We start from the raw sequence: 18,912 nt of genomic DNA on the forward strand, positions 1-18,912 counted from the left end.
TTTTTGTATTTTATTTCGTTTCCCACTGCTATCATTTACACCTAATTATTGCAAAATATCAGACAAGTCACACATATTAAATTATCGTCTTCATTCAGATTCATAAAAACTCGTAATCACCATGTCTTATAACAAAACTTTACCTCTGTCACTAACAATATTTAGAATATAATTTTTACGTACATTTGTATGTATAAAATATAAGACCGACACAACTACTGAGTCTTTAAAGACCAGCCCCCCTGGTCAAGTGGCTTTCTGTTAGCGTAGCGTTCAATAGAATAGACTAGGTACGAATGTATGAGATTGATACATTCGTAGTCTATTCTATTGAACGCTACGCTAACAGAAAGCCACTTGACTAGGGGGGCTGACCTTATCTTCTGCAATATCAAAAATCCTTTTTTATTATCGTACAATTACCAGATAAGCAGTACAAACATACATACGTTGCTAGTGTCAGCAATATTGATATTTAAAAAATACTTTTATCACTCAAGTATATTGTAGTTATTCTCTACGTATTCACATTACATTCATTATTCTATCACAGATACTGATCTTTTTCTTCGAAATATAAGTCACAACAAGCCTTAAGAGAAACAAGATTTTTTGTATTGAAACTATATCAAACAACTATGTCGTAGAACCGATTGTCTCCACACTCAAAATATCCATACTCATTTACCATTGAAAGATTTATGCATATGCATTTGAATTTTGAAACACTCCGAACTTTATAAATTCCAATAGAATAAATAGATGGCGCTGTTTTAAAAATGTGATACTTTCTGTTAGTTTTCTTTGACTGCACGAGTATGATCTCGAAGTTAGAGAAAATAATTGATTTAATGAAAATCAGAGAAAGATTTTTTAAATGGAATTTTTTATTGTAGAGTACCATCTAAAAATGTATTATTATTTAATCTATATGTACTAATATTATAAAGCTGAAGACTTTGTTTGAACGCGCTAATCTCAGAAACAGGTCCGATTTGAAAAATTCTTTAGGCGGGTGAAATATAATATGTATAAGATTTCCTTATCTCTAATTTAAAGACCTGTTTCAAGTTTATTATAGTATAGATGGAGCTACAGGGGTAGGTAATGAAATAAAAACACAGTTTTCAATAAAATCCGCTATCTATTATTTACATCAAATAACAACAGAACCCTTTGAATCGTATATACAAATGACCGATTTACAACAAAACCCATAACAATTTGTAGAAAAATCCTCCGACCAATATACATCGCGATTCGCCTTAATTACAATTACCGAAAACAGGCTTAAGCGAATATTGGCAATCGTGAACTAAACAAAAACTCATCGATCCCAATACACATCTACAATGGGTTTCTCAAAATTGTTCAACAAAAAACATGCAACAATCCATATAATACATAATTGTACAGTTGATTCCACATGATTACAGCCATTGTAATAAGTATACAAAAGATATACAAACATTTACATAAAACACGTTTTCATTTAGTTTACGAATGCCGTTTTATATACATTTTACCAAAATAGCGCTAAATATCCACCAAATATAAGATGAATGTATCAACTAGTATGATAGTCTAGCTGTCTTTGGCAATAACATTTATTGTGTTCTTAGGAAATAGTTTACACAGCCTAGCTAAATAAATACCACTTTGGCACTAGTGGTAACGTGGTCATAGCAATATATAGTTGTCACAGTAACACAAGAATAACAGTGTAATATACCTAAATCATTACAATTTTAAATAAACTATTTGAATACATGGAAAAACTAAAGCACATGAGACTTAAAACTGGCCTCAAATTAATGTACATTTCTTAAAACGTTGCCCTAAGTGAATTTTTACCTAACTCTCGTTGGAATATTATCTAAATGCAGTTACTGTCACATTACATAAATTGCGATTATAAAATTGTACACAATCATATTATACACATCACAATTTCATGAAAACCAACAAAAAATATATTATTTTACTCTGCAACAAAAATATACTATCGAAAGAAAAATAAACATTATGTTCATTGAAAAATAAATCTAGCTCTGAATATTTATTTCCCTTAAAGCCCACTTATAATGTAAAACTAACCAAACTTATTTTCGGATAAAACTTTGCTCATTTGATAGCTTCAAACTGATATGGTCTAAACTCTAAGTCCTACAACTTCAGTGATTTAATATATATTTTTTAATTTATATAGGATTACATTAAGGTGTATTTTTACTTAGGTTTAAAACATAAACCTAATCAAACAACCTTGAAGGGTATGATAAGATTAGGTCGAAAGAGGGCTAAAAATGAATAGCTAATACCATATCAATTTGTACTAAAACATAATAATTCAACATCCATAGAGTGAGGATCCTAACACTCCAGGAAATATACGATAAAAACTTACTTCAATCCAAAAATATAGTTTGGTAATAATATCCGACATATTTTGACAAATAAAATCGGCCATCTTTAGCGTTCTCTCTGTCGCACATATTACGAATAGAGAATATCAGACAAAGATAGCACTATAACAAATTGAAATAAGGTAGCCGGATACTTTTTATTCACTAATCAAAGCTCCACTTACGTGTAAGTACACAAAATAACTTCATATTGACAACTTGAGCTTTACTAAAGACTAGAATAATAAATTACAACATACACGAAAAAACATAATATAGTTATTTATTAGCGATACTTTATGTGTAACAGAAATATTGAAAATGTTGAGTGCCTTGAAATAAAATCAAGTTTTTGGCAAGTACCTTATTGTAGCGACGTACCTTTATTAATGTTGATATATTTATTTTATCCTCTCTTAAGGTACATTGCTACAAAACATTCTCTTTGCAAAGAAATAGAGATGAAATAAACACTATAATTGATTTTATTATTTTCCATACAATCAATAATTGATGCCAGAAAATTTACGAGTTCATGTAGATATATCAAAGAGTCCCGCTCTATGTGTTATAATGTTAGTATGTCATTGTTATTTGATTTAGAAGTATAGTAAAAATATTTATAAGCATTTTCATTTTTCAAACCCTTTCACAAACAGTTTTAATCAATTTTAGTACATCTCATCTCTATTTCATTGCGCAGATTACAATAAAAATAAATGTACCTTCAACATGTACTATCTCAACAGAGGAATGTTTCCGTGATCTTAACAACAACTAGCACCAATTTAGAAATTATCACACAACATCACTCCACGTGAATGTAAACGAAACTACAAAATTATAACTACTTTTGGAAATGCGTAATAAATTAAGCAAGCAATTATAATATTGTATTAACTACACATTGGCTACATAATCTCTTTTAAATTACAATGTATCCAAATTTTACTAAATTAAAAATGATGTGATACCGTCTTATTTTAATGATTTCTTTAAAACTAATAGTTATGAAAAGTACGTTAATTTTACTGTATCTTATAGAGGATTTTAACGAAGAGTCAAACTAAAACCGACCCTTACACATAGACTTATGGGTGCTTTTTCCTTTGTTCAGTAATGTTAGAAATTGCAATATTTCTCAAAGACTGATATTATTTAACGCTTAACTAATACGTGTCTGACACTGTGACCTAGCATCGCCTCATAGGCATCAACTGGTATATACAAAGTAATCACAAAAGCCGCTCTTTGGATACGCTAAAACAAAAATAAATGTTATCAAATGAAATTCTAATATAGAAATCTATGTAACTTGTTGGATCACAGCAATTCAACTGTGCACTGCTGATACCTTTGATTATAAGCGATTAATATAAATACATAAAAAAAACACTTGTAATTTAGTAGACTTATAACTGCAACATTAATGTAAAATAAAAATATTTAATTAAAAACATATTTTAATATTTTTTACAACATGTTCAAAAGATATTGAACCATCATAATATACATAATATAAAAACTTCTTAGACGCTTTTAAAACTTCTTAACGCTTTTAAAAACTTACTCAAAGGTACCATCAGCTCCAAACGAATCGAGTCGTACGTTCAATATCACTAAATCTCACTGATCACTCACTCACTGGCCGTCAATCACTCATTCACTGACTAATTCACTCACCCACTCACTCACTCACTCACTCGCTAACTGAACAGCGTCTCGTTGGGCACATCATTGACGTTGGCCCCGCCTTCCGCCATATCTGTTAGTATTACACCGGACAGCGCTTCTAAGGATTCTCTGACCTGAAAAATAATAAAATATGAATGAGTAAAAATAAAAGTAACATAAATAACTAACTGCTCATACTTTTGTAAAAGTTATATAGGGGTTTGAGTTTGACGTTATTAATGTCAGTCGAATTGTGTAGCAGGAATACTATCTTGTTATGAGTTTGAACTTTTATTAATGTCAGTCGGTGTGTAGTGGTATACTATTGGTTTGAGTTACTGTTATAATTGTTTAGGGTCGGATAAATAGTGTCAATAGAATGTGAGTGGTATTACGTTAGTATGTGAACTATTATTAATATCAGTTAAATTGTATTCCTCGAATGTTAATGTTATACGGCTGGGTTTTAACCATTCTTAATCGTAGTAGAATTGTATCATTGGAATGTTAGTGGTATAACTTTAGTTTTAATTAACTTTGAACCTTTTTTAATGTCAGTCGAATTGTGTCATTCGAATGTTAGTCCTATATTAGTCTTTAGTGAAAAAAATGAAGTCCCATGTCCCCTAGTGGGGTAAGGGGCAGATGAATTATACATCTGATTCACTGATCGATTTTCTTTAGGGACAAGTAGGTGATCAGCCTTCTATGTCCTGCCAGACCGAGACATTTTTTTTTTCATCGTCTCCACCGGGAATCGAACCCATGACGCCTCGGTGTTATGCTCACGCCTGACGCCACACCCCGGACACTCCATACAAAATTATCGTTTTGACAGTCACACTGTAGAGACAGCAAATGTGTGTGTTAACGCTTTATGGTTGGCACATTTGTGACTAGCGTAAAAAAAAATGGCGTTTTTCTGATGAAATACATCCGTAAACAGCACAATATCTAACCATTTCCTACGAAAAAAAACGATAATCACAAATCCAAAATAATAAAATTACTTTAAGTCAATTTGATTAATGTTGTCAATCTTCGTTGCGTATCGTCCCTGTAGAAAAATGTGGACCATTTTTAGACTGATCGTGCGGGGTGAGGTAAGTGTTTAATTTTGGCGGGAGGCGGAGAGTGTCCGTTCTGTAGCGTTTAGCAGATGTATTCTGTGCTCACGCGTCAACCACTGTACCAAGGAGGCGGTCATATTACTTTAAAATGAATTCCTTAGGATATACCTTGGTGAGCAGCAGCAGGTTGGTGGTGAGGAAGGCGTGCAGCTCGTTGGCCGCGCGGCCGTGCAGCCTCGCGCGCCACCGCACCAGCTCGCCGTACAGCTCCTCGCCCGACAGCCCCCCAGTAGCGTCCTGCAACCGGCGTGTTACCGTTACCGATATATCACCCGCTATAGTCGTCACGTCGATATATCGGTATCGCCGATTATAAAACAACCAATATCGAAATCAAACATTTCAAAAAACGAATGAACGAGGCGGGAGGCCGCCGAGGATCGTATTCCGGAGGTAATATAAAGGTTCGAATGTGGCTACGAATCGTTTTCGGAACCTCATTATCTCTATCCTGATCTTTCACATCTTTGATGTCCTCACCACAATCATCATTATTTCCGCTACTTTTAGAGTCCACATCGTTATTTTCCTTTTCGTCTTCCTCCATACTGACATCAAGATTTCCTCCCCCTTTTTTCTCAGCTTGATTTACTTCAGCTATTTGTTGAATCTCTGCCGTAACCTCTTTAGACGTTACTACAGCAACTTTGCTCTTCTTCAATGTCCGCAAATTTTCTGATGCATTCGCTATACATTCGATCACTTTCTGGGTCTGAACTAATGATTCGTGCAGATCATGAGCGAACTGACAGATTTCCGAAAAGTTGCTTTTCATTTTTTGAAAAAGATCATATAATTGATCCGCCCAGACATCTACCTGGTTCAATACAGAAATAATTGATTGGTTTTCTTGTTCTTTAGAGTTTGAACTAGTAATTATAATTTCGTCTGAAGTTAAATCTGAAGAGTTACTTTGCTTATCATTATGAACCTCTTGCGTCGACGATATTCCACTTGACGTAACTGCTTCAACCATCGGCGATCCTTCCTCCATAGAACTGTCTATGGTCTGCCCTAAATAATTTGCCTCTTTCAGGGCTTTTGGATTAGCAGAGCATTCATTATCGGCACTAGTTCCAGAAACGATATTCCCAATACAGCTCGCCTCATGATGCTCTGATGAATTTGTACAGGTGAGCGATGCATGTGAAGCACTCGTCATCTTACTATGGGCGGCAGGTTCAGAAGTAGCACACTCTACTTCTGAGAATTGGTCATGTGTCTTCTGTTTCGGCAAAACTAGTGGATGCTCTTGAGTAACTAGCGATGACTCTGGGATCTCTAGTTGACTGAACTGGTTAGCTTCGTTAGTAGGGTTTTGAATGATAAACGAAGTATTTGATCCGATATGTGGGTCCTGGATCAGAGGTTCTGGAAAATCAAGAGTAAAGGTTCGTAGATTTGGAATCCTGCTGTCTTGTATTCCTTGAGTCAATGCAATTTGATGTAAATGTTCACGATGAATTGATAATAGTTGGTTTTCTTCTGGTTTCAGCGGATAATCACAGATTTGGTTTACAAGTGTTAGAGGGCACTTTAAAGCATGAAGGGTTTTTCCCGCGCTTCGATAGCCGGCCCCCGGACTATTAACTTGGATTCCTTTATTCTTTTCCGGTTTCCGCTGGATACAGGGATATCTGAGTAAGAGGTGATCAGAACTTGATCGAAAATCACAGAATGTCTGATCTTGATGTTCTTTTTCACAATTTTCCTTAATGACAGTGTTTTCAGAAGAAACAAAGCCTGGCAGTTCTAGTAAAGATTGAGGGTCTGACAGCTTGTTTGTTCTCAGTAGGGGACTGTATCGTTTAGTTGTTGTAGGTGGTGAAAGATTATAATCTGAAAAAATAGTTTAACTGTCATTACCGATGCAAATCATTAGAGTAAACTTGAATGGCTGCCAACAGCGTCTTTCCAAACTATACAAGGCCAGCACGCAACGGTGTGAAACTAATCACGTATAGTTTGGAAATAACTTTTTTACAAAGTTCTTCCAATCTATACAACAGTAGTACGCAAATACTCGTGTATACTTTGTAGTGAAGTAAGTAAGAATAGCGCTCCAAAATATACAGCGCCAGTACACATGCGGACTAATCGTGTATGTTTCGGAGTAAGCGCGCCGTCTTTCCATTGCTCGCGTTTATATATTATTGTATTGCTGTTTTTAAAATATCTATTATTACAATGCATGTGTATGTAATGTTGCGTACTGATCGTATATTTTTTGTATCGAGGATGCTTGTGTCTTCGTTCCCGACTATACTGCACGCAGCACGACTTACAATAATTGACAATAGTGCTAAAATGTAAGAATCTAATAAGTCCAGAAGAAGACGGTTGCGAGGCGACGGAGCCCCGCGAGGCGGGGCTCCTATTTTTGTGTAGTAAAAAAAAACACGAACCTAACCGAACCCATAGGTACCCTTATCTGTTACCTATTTATTTTCCTAAGCTTACCTAATAATATTTTTATTCCATATTTTACTGAATCAATAATGAAGAAGAATAAAAGTAGATAGATATAGCTGTACAAGTCTTTGATTACCTATATATTTATTATTACGCGCAAGCGTAAGTGGTGTAGTCAGTATTAGGTATATTTAGTTATATTTTGCGTACTGATCGTGTATAGTTTGGAACGAAGAAGCAAGCATCCGCGTTACAAAGTATACACGATCAGTACGCAAAATTCGTGTATATATTGTAATAACAAACTTAAACACAGCATTACAAAGTATACACGAGCAGTTTCCTATGGTTGCGTTCTGGCTATGTATAGTTTGGAAATACGCCTGCCAACAGTACAAATACTCACCGATTCTCATTATCTCCGAATATCTATTCTTAGAAGCATTATAGAGCAGGCTCCAAGGAGATGTTCGTTTGCAAAAATCGCGGACCTAAATCTGACTTCTGATATATATTGTATAGATCCCAGACATCCTATAGACAGATGTTGCCAACCAGTTTTGTGGTCCCCCTGCCCGCACCCCGGTAATTAAATATGGCATACAAAGAAAAAAATAAAAATTTCCAAAACATGCCGTGTGCGGTATCAAATGAAAGAGCTTATTGAGTAGATCACGAATATATAGCATACTATATACATTTCTTACACTTTCTCTAAGATTTTTTAGAAAATTTACGAAAATGGTCCATTTTTGAGTTAACTTTAAACCACTATAGATTGAAAACTCATGAATATATTTTTTAAATTATTATTTTAAATAATTAGCAATAGTCCATTGTTTATGATTCAATAGTTCGTAATATAATATAAGTGAGCTATGTGGTGGATTTGATGAAAATAACTATATACTATATGAACTTGAAAATATACTCGCCATCTTTGAATGCTCCTCCCACTCCCCCATGCAACTATTTCACTGTACGAAATATTGAATCGTAAACAATGGACTATTGTTAATAATTTCAAATAATAATTTAAAAAATATATTCATGAGTTTTCAATCTATAGTGGTTTAAAGTTAACTCAAAAATGGACCATTTTCGTAAATTTTCTAAAAAATCTTAGAGAAAGTGTAAGAAATGTATATAGTATGCTATATATTCGTGATGTACTCAATAAGCTCTTTCATTTGATACCCCACACGGCATGTTTTGGAAATTTTTATTTTTTTTCTTTGTATGCCATATTTAATTACCGGGGTGCGGGCAGGGGGACCACAAAACTGGTTGGCAACATCTGTCTATAGGATGTCTGGGATCTATACAATATATATCAGAAGTCAGATTTAGGTCCGCGATTTTTGCAAACGAAACTCCACTGAGAGTCCGGTCTATTATGAATTTTTCCCATAATGAATTCACAAGCATCCTCATATGAATCTAAAATAAATACGACTTTATTATTCATTCAGGCTATTAACTAGTTGCTAACTATGTTATAGTTTAGTATGGTGATTTATTCATAAGTCAATATATTTACGGTTGGCCATTTAACAAAATACTCACGTGATTCATGTTTTATAATTGCCATGTAGAGTTTCCATTTTTCTGAAGGTTTATCGTTATTTATAATTCGCATTTTAGTTATCGATGGAGGTTCATCGGGATATAAAATTAGGCTCTTCCTATCTGTTGCTCTGCGGCCTCGTATCCAAGAGTAAGGCACACAACTGTAGTCGTCAATATCTGCATACGGTAATTGCAAAAATTGGACCACTACGTATGGATACCCAATGGCAATATCATCCTGGAAAAATAAGGACATACTCCTTACAATATTTTTATTTTATTTTATTTTATTAGTTTCCAAACAGCTTATACAACAATATAACAAACAAATTATTCAAGTACAATTAATAACGTTCTATGTATAAGCCTATTCTATGGATACACAAATGTTTAGAGTGTGAAAGATGTTAAAACAATTAAAAATACTGTTACCACAGCAATAAAAAAAAATACAATAAAAGATATACTTAGGCTAACAAGATTCGACATAAATCCGTATGCTTCAGGTGCTAGGCAGAGCAGTAAGTACTAAGCGACGAAAACTGGCTAGACTATTTGAAAATATGTTAATAGTGTTATCTCTATTAACTATTTCGTTATATAGTCGGCATAACCTATATACTGGGTTATTATAAGAAATACATATAAGTTAAATCAATGAATTTACGTCGCATTTCAAGAGAATCCAAATTGAAATAATTATTCGAATGTCATAGGTGGGCAAGGATCTTCTAAGGTGTTCACGATTGCATAGAGAACGTAAAAATGGTTTTTGTACCGATTCGAGCTTGTCGTTATGTGGTTTGTAGAATGGAGACCACACTGAGGAGCCATATTCAAGGGTGCTACGGACCAGAGATTTATAAAGAATTAGGGCACTATTTTTATTTTTAAAAGATTCGTAATATAAAGCCTAAATTTTGATTGGCTTTTTTGACAGTAGATTCGACATGATCGATAAATGATAAACTTTCCCTAGATCTCGTATGAATTCTTTACGACTTACGATAATATTTGAAATTTGATACGAAAAGTTAATACTGTTTACTTTATTAGTAAATGTGACAACATGACTGATGACACTTAGAGGTATTTAATATCAATAACATATTGAGTCCCAACAAATTACGCATCAACGTTTGCTTTATTTATATGGCCTTGAATTATCTTTTTTGTAGGGCCTCTGAGTAACGCTCAGCTAGATAAACATTAAATGTGATTATTACAACGGAAACAAGAAATTCTCACCTCCATTTTATCGTATCTTTCTCTTATTGGCAATCAGTAATAATCTCGGAGGTAATAATAACGTACTCTGTGAATTATTGTGATGGCAATAACACGCAGTATGAATCAACACATGTCAACTTAACTTCCTGAAAATATTTGAATGAAATGAATAATGATAATGAATTTACAACTACGGCCAACGTAACTTGGCGGGCCTGAACTTCGCGCAGAAGGCTGCGCACGAACGTTTTTTAGGAACGAAATGGTGGCATGAGGCGGCGTGCGCGGGGCGGAGATCTAGGCTAGGGATTGACTCTATGTAAACACAATCATCCTTTTATTTGAACGAATATCGCAATCGATTTTTATCGATTTGAAATTTATTGATTTTTGTTTATATGAGATACTGAACGAAATAGCTTTACAAACTTATTGAATTTTGTCGTTAGTAAAAGAGATTTCGAGTTTAATAGCAAAAAAAAACTAATAACATTTTATTTTCATGGTTGTAAGACATGATTTAGTTAAATATCATTTATTTATAAACGACCACTACAATAAGGACTGATTGAGAATATTTGAAACCTATTATAAAATTAAATATAAATATATTTCACAATTCAATTTCAATCGATTTGAAAAAAAAATCGATTAATCAATATCCTCAGACACGCATAGTGGACATCCCTTTTTGTTTACGTCGTATAACTTCGTGCATATTCGGCAATTCTCGGTACGCAATTATGTATCTCAGTCACACGTTAACATTGGTGTCGTGTTCGTATCGCTATCTCTGTCTTGAGTACAGGCGGTTACAAAAGTTTTCGTTGAGTTGATCGTTATTATTTGTTATTATTATATTGTTGAGTGTTAAGTTTAAATTTGTTCGTGTTTAAGTTTGTTTTAGTGATAATTTGGAATATTCTACTTGGAATTTTGTATTATTCGCGAACAAAGATGCCACCAAAGCATAATATGGTTTTAAATCGCCAGGCGAGAAAAATAATATTCGATTTAACGCAGTATTTTAAAAAAGAAAAAGAAGAAGGCGTAAAAAATGTTGACAAAGCTTTTTTAAGAGTTGCTGAGTGAATCCTGAATTCATTAGGTTATTTTTATTGCTTTATGTCTCATAGCGTTTTGATATTTATTTTATTTGTACTTGGTCTCTGTATAAGGAAATTTTTATTCGAATTTCAGTTTAAAAGAAATAAATGCCTATAACACTTTTTTTTACGAGTGTACATGCGCAAAAGTTCGTAGAGGCTATGTTCAGGCCCGCCAAGTTACGTTGGTCGTATTTGTAAATTTACTCATTTTTTAAAGGACACATTTGTCTGCCACATCGGCAGAGTGATGTTTACAACAAGTTACAAGCTATTTTCGCCGTTCGTTTTTATTTATAGTAACATGCACAGACATGTATGTAGACAACGCAAGTACCGCGATCTGTATGAAAAATTGAAAAGTGAAAACCAAGCGTGTCATATTTTTTGTTCTGACCTTGGGCTTGACGCGTTATGACGTCACGGGCGCTTTTTAGTGATGGTAATTTCATTTTAAGCTAAATCGATTAGGACGCCACTCGCGCGGCGATTCTAGTATCGTCCTATCGGCTATCCCATCGAAGTAAATCGAAAGAAATCAGATCAAACTAGATCTATTTCTAAGAGTTAAATAAATGAATCGTAATCGATTAATAAATCGATTCAAGACCGAAAAATGATAATTACCATAGACAGAGGAATGATAAAATAAAGTTATAAACCTTTTAATATTCTAACAAGTAAACTAATGTGTTTTAGCTTTTTCTTACATATGCCCATTGAGTTACCATGTACTACGTACTAGAGAGGCCATCGAAAGAAAGTAATGAAACTGTCAATCAATCAATCTTTATGTCCCGTTGCATCGATCCATTTTTCTTTTATGTTCGGGTTACTTAGAAAACTGAAAAAACAAACATAGTCTAAGCAATAAGGAGTTTTCTTAAAAATCTCCCAAGATGACACTTTAACTAATGGCGTCCATGTCATAATATTTATTTTTAGTACCTTTGTATTAAAATACTTAAAAGTTCTAGGTCAAGTCCTATTAAATGACAAAAAAAATCTATGCCTTTTTCTCTGAAAAATTGCTCCTTCAAATTATCATTTTTCTGTTCGATTATAAAATCGATTAGAATCGAGAACTGTTGCATCAAATGAACATCACTAACCACAAAATTGGACAGAAAAATGAGAACAGAAAAATGAGAAGACGCTATTCATTGCTTGTTATCATACGATGCGATCTTTACCAAGTAAAAGCCGCAATGTATTCCGAATCATTTCGTATGATTTGGTATCCGTGTTTGTCACGATCGTTTTCCACAGATATTATTTATTTGATTTTAAAATAAATAGTGCATATTCTGATTAGAAAATTACTTACGGGTGGAAGGAAACATCTCTGCTAACTCGGCCACTCACAGCTGTGGAGTTTCTACAGTTTATAACGGCGCAATTCGGCATTTTACTTTATTCAGCTTCACGTCTTTCCTTGGCGAACTGCAAGCGCGGACTGAGTGTAGGCCAGCGTCAAGTAAGTTTCATAAACTTAGTTTGGACACGGGAAGTACATACACTCGCTTAGTCTATCTTGATACATGTCTGTGCGTCTCATGACGGGAAGAGGGGGAAAATGCTTAGGAAAATGTCATAGGTACGTCCACGCTCTCTGACTGTACGATCGATATTCGATACTAATGGGCTAGTCATTAATACGATGCAATCGACATTTGTTGACGTTAAAGGCCCACAAATTTAAACTTTTTATTTGATAGTTGTTTGCATGATGTTTATGAATTATGAACTAACACACTTGATTCAATTCATTTAGTGAATCCATTAAGACTATAATTGAATGTTAATGCACAATTCCTAGGAAAATAGTAGCTTACTATAATTGATTATGGTTCAACGATTCTTCTATTAATGATTTTCCTGTTTATGAAATTACTTAATTAACATAACTGGAACTTGTTACATACTAATGACTACGTTTTCTAATTAGGACTACTAAATCAGGCCTTTTTATCAACCAAAAATAAAATAATGCTCTAATTAGCTTGCACACAAAACGATAACAACCTAAACTACATCAATTATTTATAGGTCATATATGCGTGTGCTTCCAGCTGTAGAAGTAAAGTACGTGACAAATATACTTTGTCATTTATCACTTTTTCTAGACAAGTAATTTAATCATTAAATTGATGCTTCAATTGAAAGCTCTCTGTCAACAGCTCACTTATTGAGTCAAAAAGGAACTACTCTCGAGTTTTATTAGACATATCAGTGTTCTAGCTGTGGTTCTAGTTTGTTAAACATAGAAATTTCATCATAAATGACAGATTACAAAATAAAAGACAGATGGAGCGTTGCCGAACTAAACCGAATAATTTATCGACTATCGTCATTTCCATAAAGCTCTGTGTGCTGTCATTTCGCCGCTGCACTATACGTACACGGTGCTTCTATGGGGGTGTTATGTTACCAGATATTGAAAATTTTCCCAAAATTTCCCCGACTACGGAAGAAAGAGGGTTATGTTTTTCGAGTGTATTTATGTATAGGTAAACCAGAATCTGATGGCAATTAGGGAAATCAAAATTTTGAGTGTGCAACCCTAGGGAAAATGGACTGAACGATTTTGATACTGCGTATTTTTATTTTGTCCTCAATATCATTAGTCACATTAAACAAGTGGATAATACTGTATTTAATAATGAGATATCCACGTAATATTATGTAGGTACTTATTACATGTATAATATACATATTACTTTTCTAAAGGTAATACATAATATTATGTATTTACACATACCTATATATTTTGAATATATGTATATCATTATGGCATGTGAAAATATGGATGTAATGATAATGCAGATCAAAACTTATTTACTATATTAATTAACGATTGTTTATAATTTTTTATAAAATAAAACAATAATAAAATAAAACATGTTTATTTTCGTAAGTATTAACACATTATAAAATTGACTTGTACACCTTGGACTTGACAAATAGCCAAGAATGGAAACTCCTGTAATAAGTTTTCATAAAATTATATTTTAATCAACAAACAAAATTATAGTTACCTATTTATAACATTTTTAATTTAAAGTATCAAAACGGGTAAGTCCAACTTAGCAATAAAATCTTTCACGCGCTTTAAAATTGAAAATTGTGATGTGTTTGACCCTTCTTCATCGAATGTTTTTCTATACACATTGTAAACAACACCTCTTGCTTGTGGTCGCAGCGGTTTTATCGACATTTCGAAGATTATGAAGACAAAATCCTAAAAACTGAGCCTAAAAATTAATCATCAACACAATAATTTGACAACCAATTTGATAGTTGTCAAATAAAGTTGCCACATGAAAATCTTTTATTTTTAAAATATAAATATGCCATCAGATTCTGGTATATAGGTCATATAATATTTATTAGGCTCGCCCTGCAGTATAAACCGCTGAACCGATTTTGATTTATGAGGTGACATTGCAATCATCTGAATTATTATGGTAGTCGTGTTATGCTACGGCCACACTACCTTACCGTCTACCGGGCTGTTACCGCAATAATTATGGCATTATATTACCGTCTAAACTACTGCATGAACTGGTGTGGTTACACTAGAGTTTACCTAGATATGTCGGTAATTATTGGCATTTACCGCAGCAAAAAAATATTAGTTAATAATTAATATATAATATGGTTTCTGTAATAATTCATCAAGGATTCTTTCGTTTTCAAAAGGATTTTTTCTTTTTGAAATCATCTATTGTACTTGGAAATGATAAATTTTGTTTGATCCGACGCCACGCATCATTGTGTACATTGCGATATTTATAGTTCTTCTGTCGGATATCCCAAAGAGAAGAATTCCAAGAATTCCAAAAATTAGCGCCATCGAGCGCTTTTTCATTTGACCACTCCATGTCGGTCGATACGTGCGTCGCCGGTGAGCTCATATTGCAAACTGGACGAACGGTAGTGTGGCCGCAAACGCAATAATTACCGCTGTAATCTTCTTTGATGTGCGAAAGAATACCGCCGCCGGAGCTATTGCCTACCGCCATTTGTCATATTGATTGGCATTGTAGAATTATGGCCATAAGTCGTGGTTACACCTAGGTGTTGTTAAAGTTGTGGCATTTGGCAATAATTATTGGCATATCACGGTAGTGTGGCCGTAGTATAAGTGACGTTGGCTACATAAATTAATTAGCTGTCAGGTTTTAATTTTAATATAAATTCTTGTATAAGATAATTTTTTATAATATTGTAAAAATTCATTTGTTACATAAATGATAAATTTTTAATTAAATAAATTACATAAAAAAAATGTTTCAAAATTACAATGATTACCTATATTATCTTTTATTTTCAAAATATATGAATGCGAATAGCGGTAGTTTTTAGTTGAGAACACGGGACATTTTATTTTTAGAAAGAAAGAAGGAAGAAACCATCTATTCCAATACACACAAACACACAACAATAGCATTGTAAATTATGAATAATAGGTAATAGAAAACATAAATTTATGTATGGTTGCTTGCGCTAAAAAAGGAAGCCACTCAGGATACCTGAGGCATAATACCTTAACACTGATTTTCAGTGACACCTTACGACATCCACATTGTCAGCTGCTTTAGGATAATAATTATTATTGGATAATAAATAAATATAATTCCTGAATAATAATAATTTTGTCATATCCATCACGGAGTTCAAATGAATTAAATCGCGGGCGAAAACGACTCTGACGTTTTTAAGCTATATAAAAGTAACAAAAAAAAGTATTATGCTTATTAAAATTATCTAATAATGATCATGAACCTTTATTGCACTTAGGGTTGCCAACCGTACTATAATATATAGTATTGTACTATATTTCGTGTCTGCGTACTATATACTGTTGAAAACATAATTATATAGTAGGTACGCAAAAATACTATATTTTCAACACCGACAAATGTTACAAACAAATCCTTCATTAAAAAAAAATAAGAACGCGCCTTTTAATTGTTAAGATGGCCAAGTCATATTATAACCTATTGCGCATATACCAGTGGCGAGAAGAAAGAAACAGAAGTAGTGTATCATTTATAAAAAATGAGCTTTTGATTTATATCAAAGGACATGTCCAAAAATGTATGAACCAAAAACCCAGAATCGACAGGAATGAAACGTGTACCAATTATGGATTGGCATTGAAGTATAATATAATATTACCAAGGGGGCAACTCTGAAATCGTTATAGTATAGGAGCTAGAAGCAAAATAAAATAACTAAGAAATTCCTTAAAAAATATAATATACATAAGTTTCAGTTATGTTGTGGCTTAATATGACGATGTTATAATGTTTTATCACTTGTGTTACACATAATAAATATCATATTTTACAAGCAACGAAACAAAAACGTTAAAGCACAACATAACAAAAACTCTCGATTTTGTAGTTTTTTTCTTTTAGTTTATAGATACTATGATTGATATAGTACTATATTATGTATTATTGGTAATTCTATGGCTAAAGATTAAAAAAAAACTGTATAGTATAGGAGCTAAGAGCCAAAAAACAAAGTGAAAAATCGTTTGAAAATAATAAAAACTCGTTATGTTGTGTATTAGAATATCATTGTTATTCATTTATTTTTATAATAAGGTCTAATTTTGTTAAGTTTTAATGATATTATAATCTACCTATCTATAATAACAACTACATTCGAATCTACAACAAATTGTGTTACACATGAATGTACAAGTAAAAGCAATTAATCTATTAAAAATTAAAATTATAATCACAACGATAATCTCATCCACATCATAATAATTTTCAAACGATTTTCTATTCAGTTCTATTGTCTTTTAACTCCTATACTATATCTATTATTATTTTTTATTTCCAATCCTTAGCCACAGAATTAGGCACCAATAATACACACAGTACTATAGCAATTGTAGTATCTTGAACCAAAATAAAAACTACTAAAAACGAAATCTTTAGTCAGTTATGTTGTGATTGAACATGATGTTATTATGTTGCTGTTGCTTTTAAAACGTGTTGATGATAATGATCATGTATATTACAAGTGATAAAACATTATTATAACGTCATATTAAGCTACAACATGACGTAAACTTATTTTTTGATTTTTTAAACGAATTTCTTAGTTATTTTATTTTGCTCCTAGCTCCTATACTATAACGATTTCAAGATTACCGCTTTTGCTACATTATATTATATTTAATTATCAATCCATTGGTACACATTTCATTCCTGTCGATTCTGGGTCATTTTTTGGACATCTCCTTTATATTAATTTAAAAATTGAATGTGACAAAGCTTGACACTTTTATTTTAAACAAAAAGCTGTTACACAGTGCAAGAAGTGCAAAAAAATATAGTATTTATAAAAATAAATATATATTTGTACCGGAAGGAAGTTAGCGCGGAAAGTTTATTTTTTTTAATTATTAATATCTCAAAAAATTGCTCCTTAAATGCTCCATCAGAATCTGTAATTGCTCCACTTCTACAATTATTAGTTTATTTATAATTAATTTTTAAAAAAATCCAAATACTGAAAACTTGATTTCCCTATAGAATGAAAAATATTCACTTTTCATAAAAAAATTTTTTGCAAAAAAATTGCTCCCGATTTGCTCTATCAATTACAAAAAAAAAATTATTTAATTTTGATAATTTTTACAATAGTTGACTGAAAAACTATGTTTACATAGTAAACTACTGCGCTGTGACGTCATCAATTATTGCTGTTGCGACGCATAAGGGCCATATTTACATGTATCAGCACTGCAGCGATATCTGTAGACCTTAATGTTTATGTTTTCTTATTTATATTATTTACTAGATTTCTGCCCGCCGCTTCGCCCGCGTTTTCAAAGGAAAACCCGCATAGTTCCCGCAAACGATAGCAACTTGACACCGAAAGATGAAACAAGCGACTGAAACACAAATTAATTAAAAATTACTTGAAGTTTTAATAATACGAATAAACGTAATATGCGAGTTTAGGGATGGGTAGGGAAATGTTTATAAATATACCTATGATAAGAATGATTTTAAATACATAATAATATCTGTTTCTTTCAACTTTTGCTAGATGAAACTCAATAATTAATTTATGTAATAAGTAAAATTTTTATGTAAAACCTATTGTCAAAAATAATTCTTTATATAATTATAAAGAATTATTAATTATACTCTAGTGAAAAATTTTCAGGTGATTATATAAAAGTAGGGCTCAATTTTTTTCGCGAACCCTACTTCTAAATAATTACCACTCTTCAATAATTTAAAACTCCTTGACAGAATCCCTTCACACCCTGAAATAAAAAGTGCATATTAATTTTTCTTATAGTAAACAGAAATTCAAATTCAATTATTAATACCAATTCAATACTTTGAT

The 18,912-nt window shown here is 32.6% G+C and overlaps 1 protein-coding gene across 3 annotated transcripts; it reads right to left on the reverse strand.

Moving 5' to 3' along the window:
- Positions 1-1,124: 1,124 nt before the first annotated feature.
- On the reverse strand, positions 1,125-13,128 carry LOC149900216 (uncharacterized). 3 transcript variants are annotated; one of them, XM_090112842.1, is made up of 8 exons: positions 12,854-13,128; positions 10,439-10,566; positions 9,188-9,428; positions 9,015-9,061; positions 8,028-8,064; positions 5,690-7,048; positions 5,318-5,446; positions 1,125-4,213 (listed from the first exon to the last, which is right to left on the reverse strand). In XM_090112842.1, the coding sequence occupies exons 2-8, from the start codon at positions 10,442-10,444 to the stop codon at positions 4,140-4,142; spliced, it is 1,893 nt and encodes a 630-aa protein (XP_089968968.1). In that variant the 5' UTR covers positions 10,445-10,566; positions 12,854-13,128; the 3' UTR covers positions 1,125-4,139. The 3 variants fall into 3 exon arrangements, with proteins under 3 accessions (XP_089968968.1, XP_089968969.1, XP_089968967.1); XM_090112843.1 differs by lacking the exon at positions 10,439-10,566; XM_090112841.1 differs by lacking the exon at positions 12,854-13,128 and having other exon boundaries at positions 10,439-11,272.
- Between the last annotated feature and the right edge of the window lie 5,784 nt (positions 13,129-18,912).

The sequence above is a fragment of the Colias eurytheme genome, chromosome 19 (assembly GCF_061535395.1).
Source record: "Colias eurytheme isolate Ceu_HAF_F1 chromosome 19, ilColEury1 Martin Lab GWU primary, whole genome shotgun sequence".
NCBI lineage: Eukaryota > Metazoa > Arthropoda > Insecta > Lepidoptera > Pieridae > Colias > Colias eurytheme.

Excerpts from the sequence above, each read along its gene's own strand:
- LOC149900216 (XM_090112842.1), bottom strand. Across the intron at positions 8,065-9,014 it reads TTATGGGAAAAATTCATAAT|GCTTCTAAGAATAGATATTC; the intron begins AGACCGGACTCT and ends CTGCTCTATAAT. Across the intron at positions 5,447-5,689 it reads CGGAAATAATGATGATTGTG|GACGCTACTGGGGGGCTGTC; the intron begins GTGAGGACATCA and ends CGCCGGTTGCAG.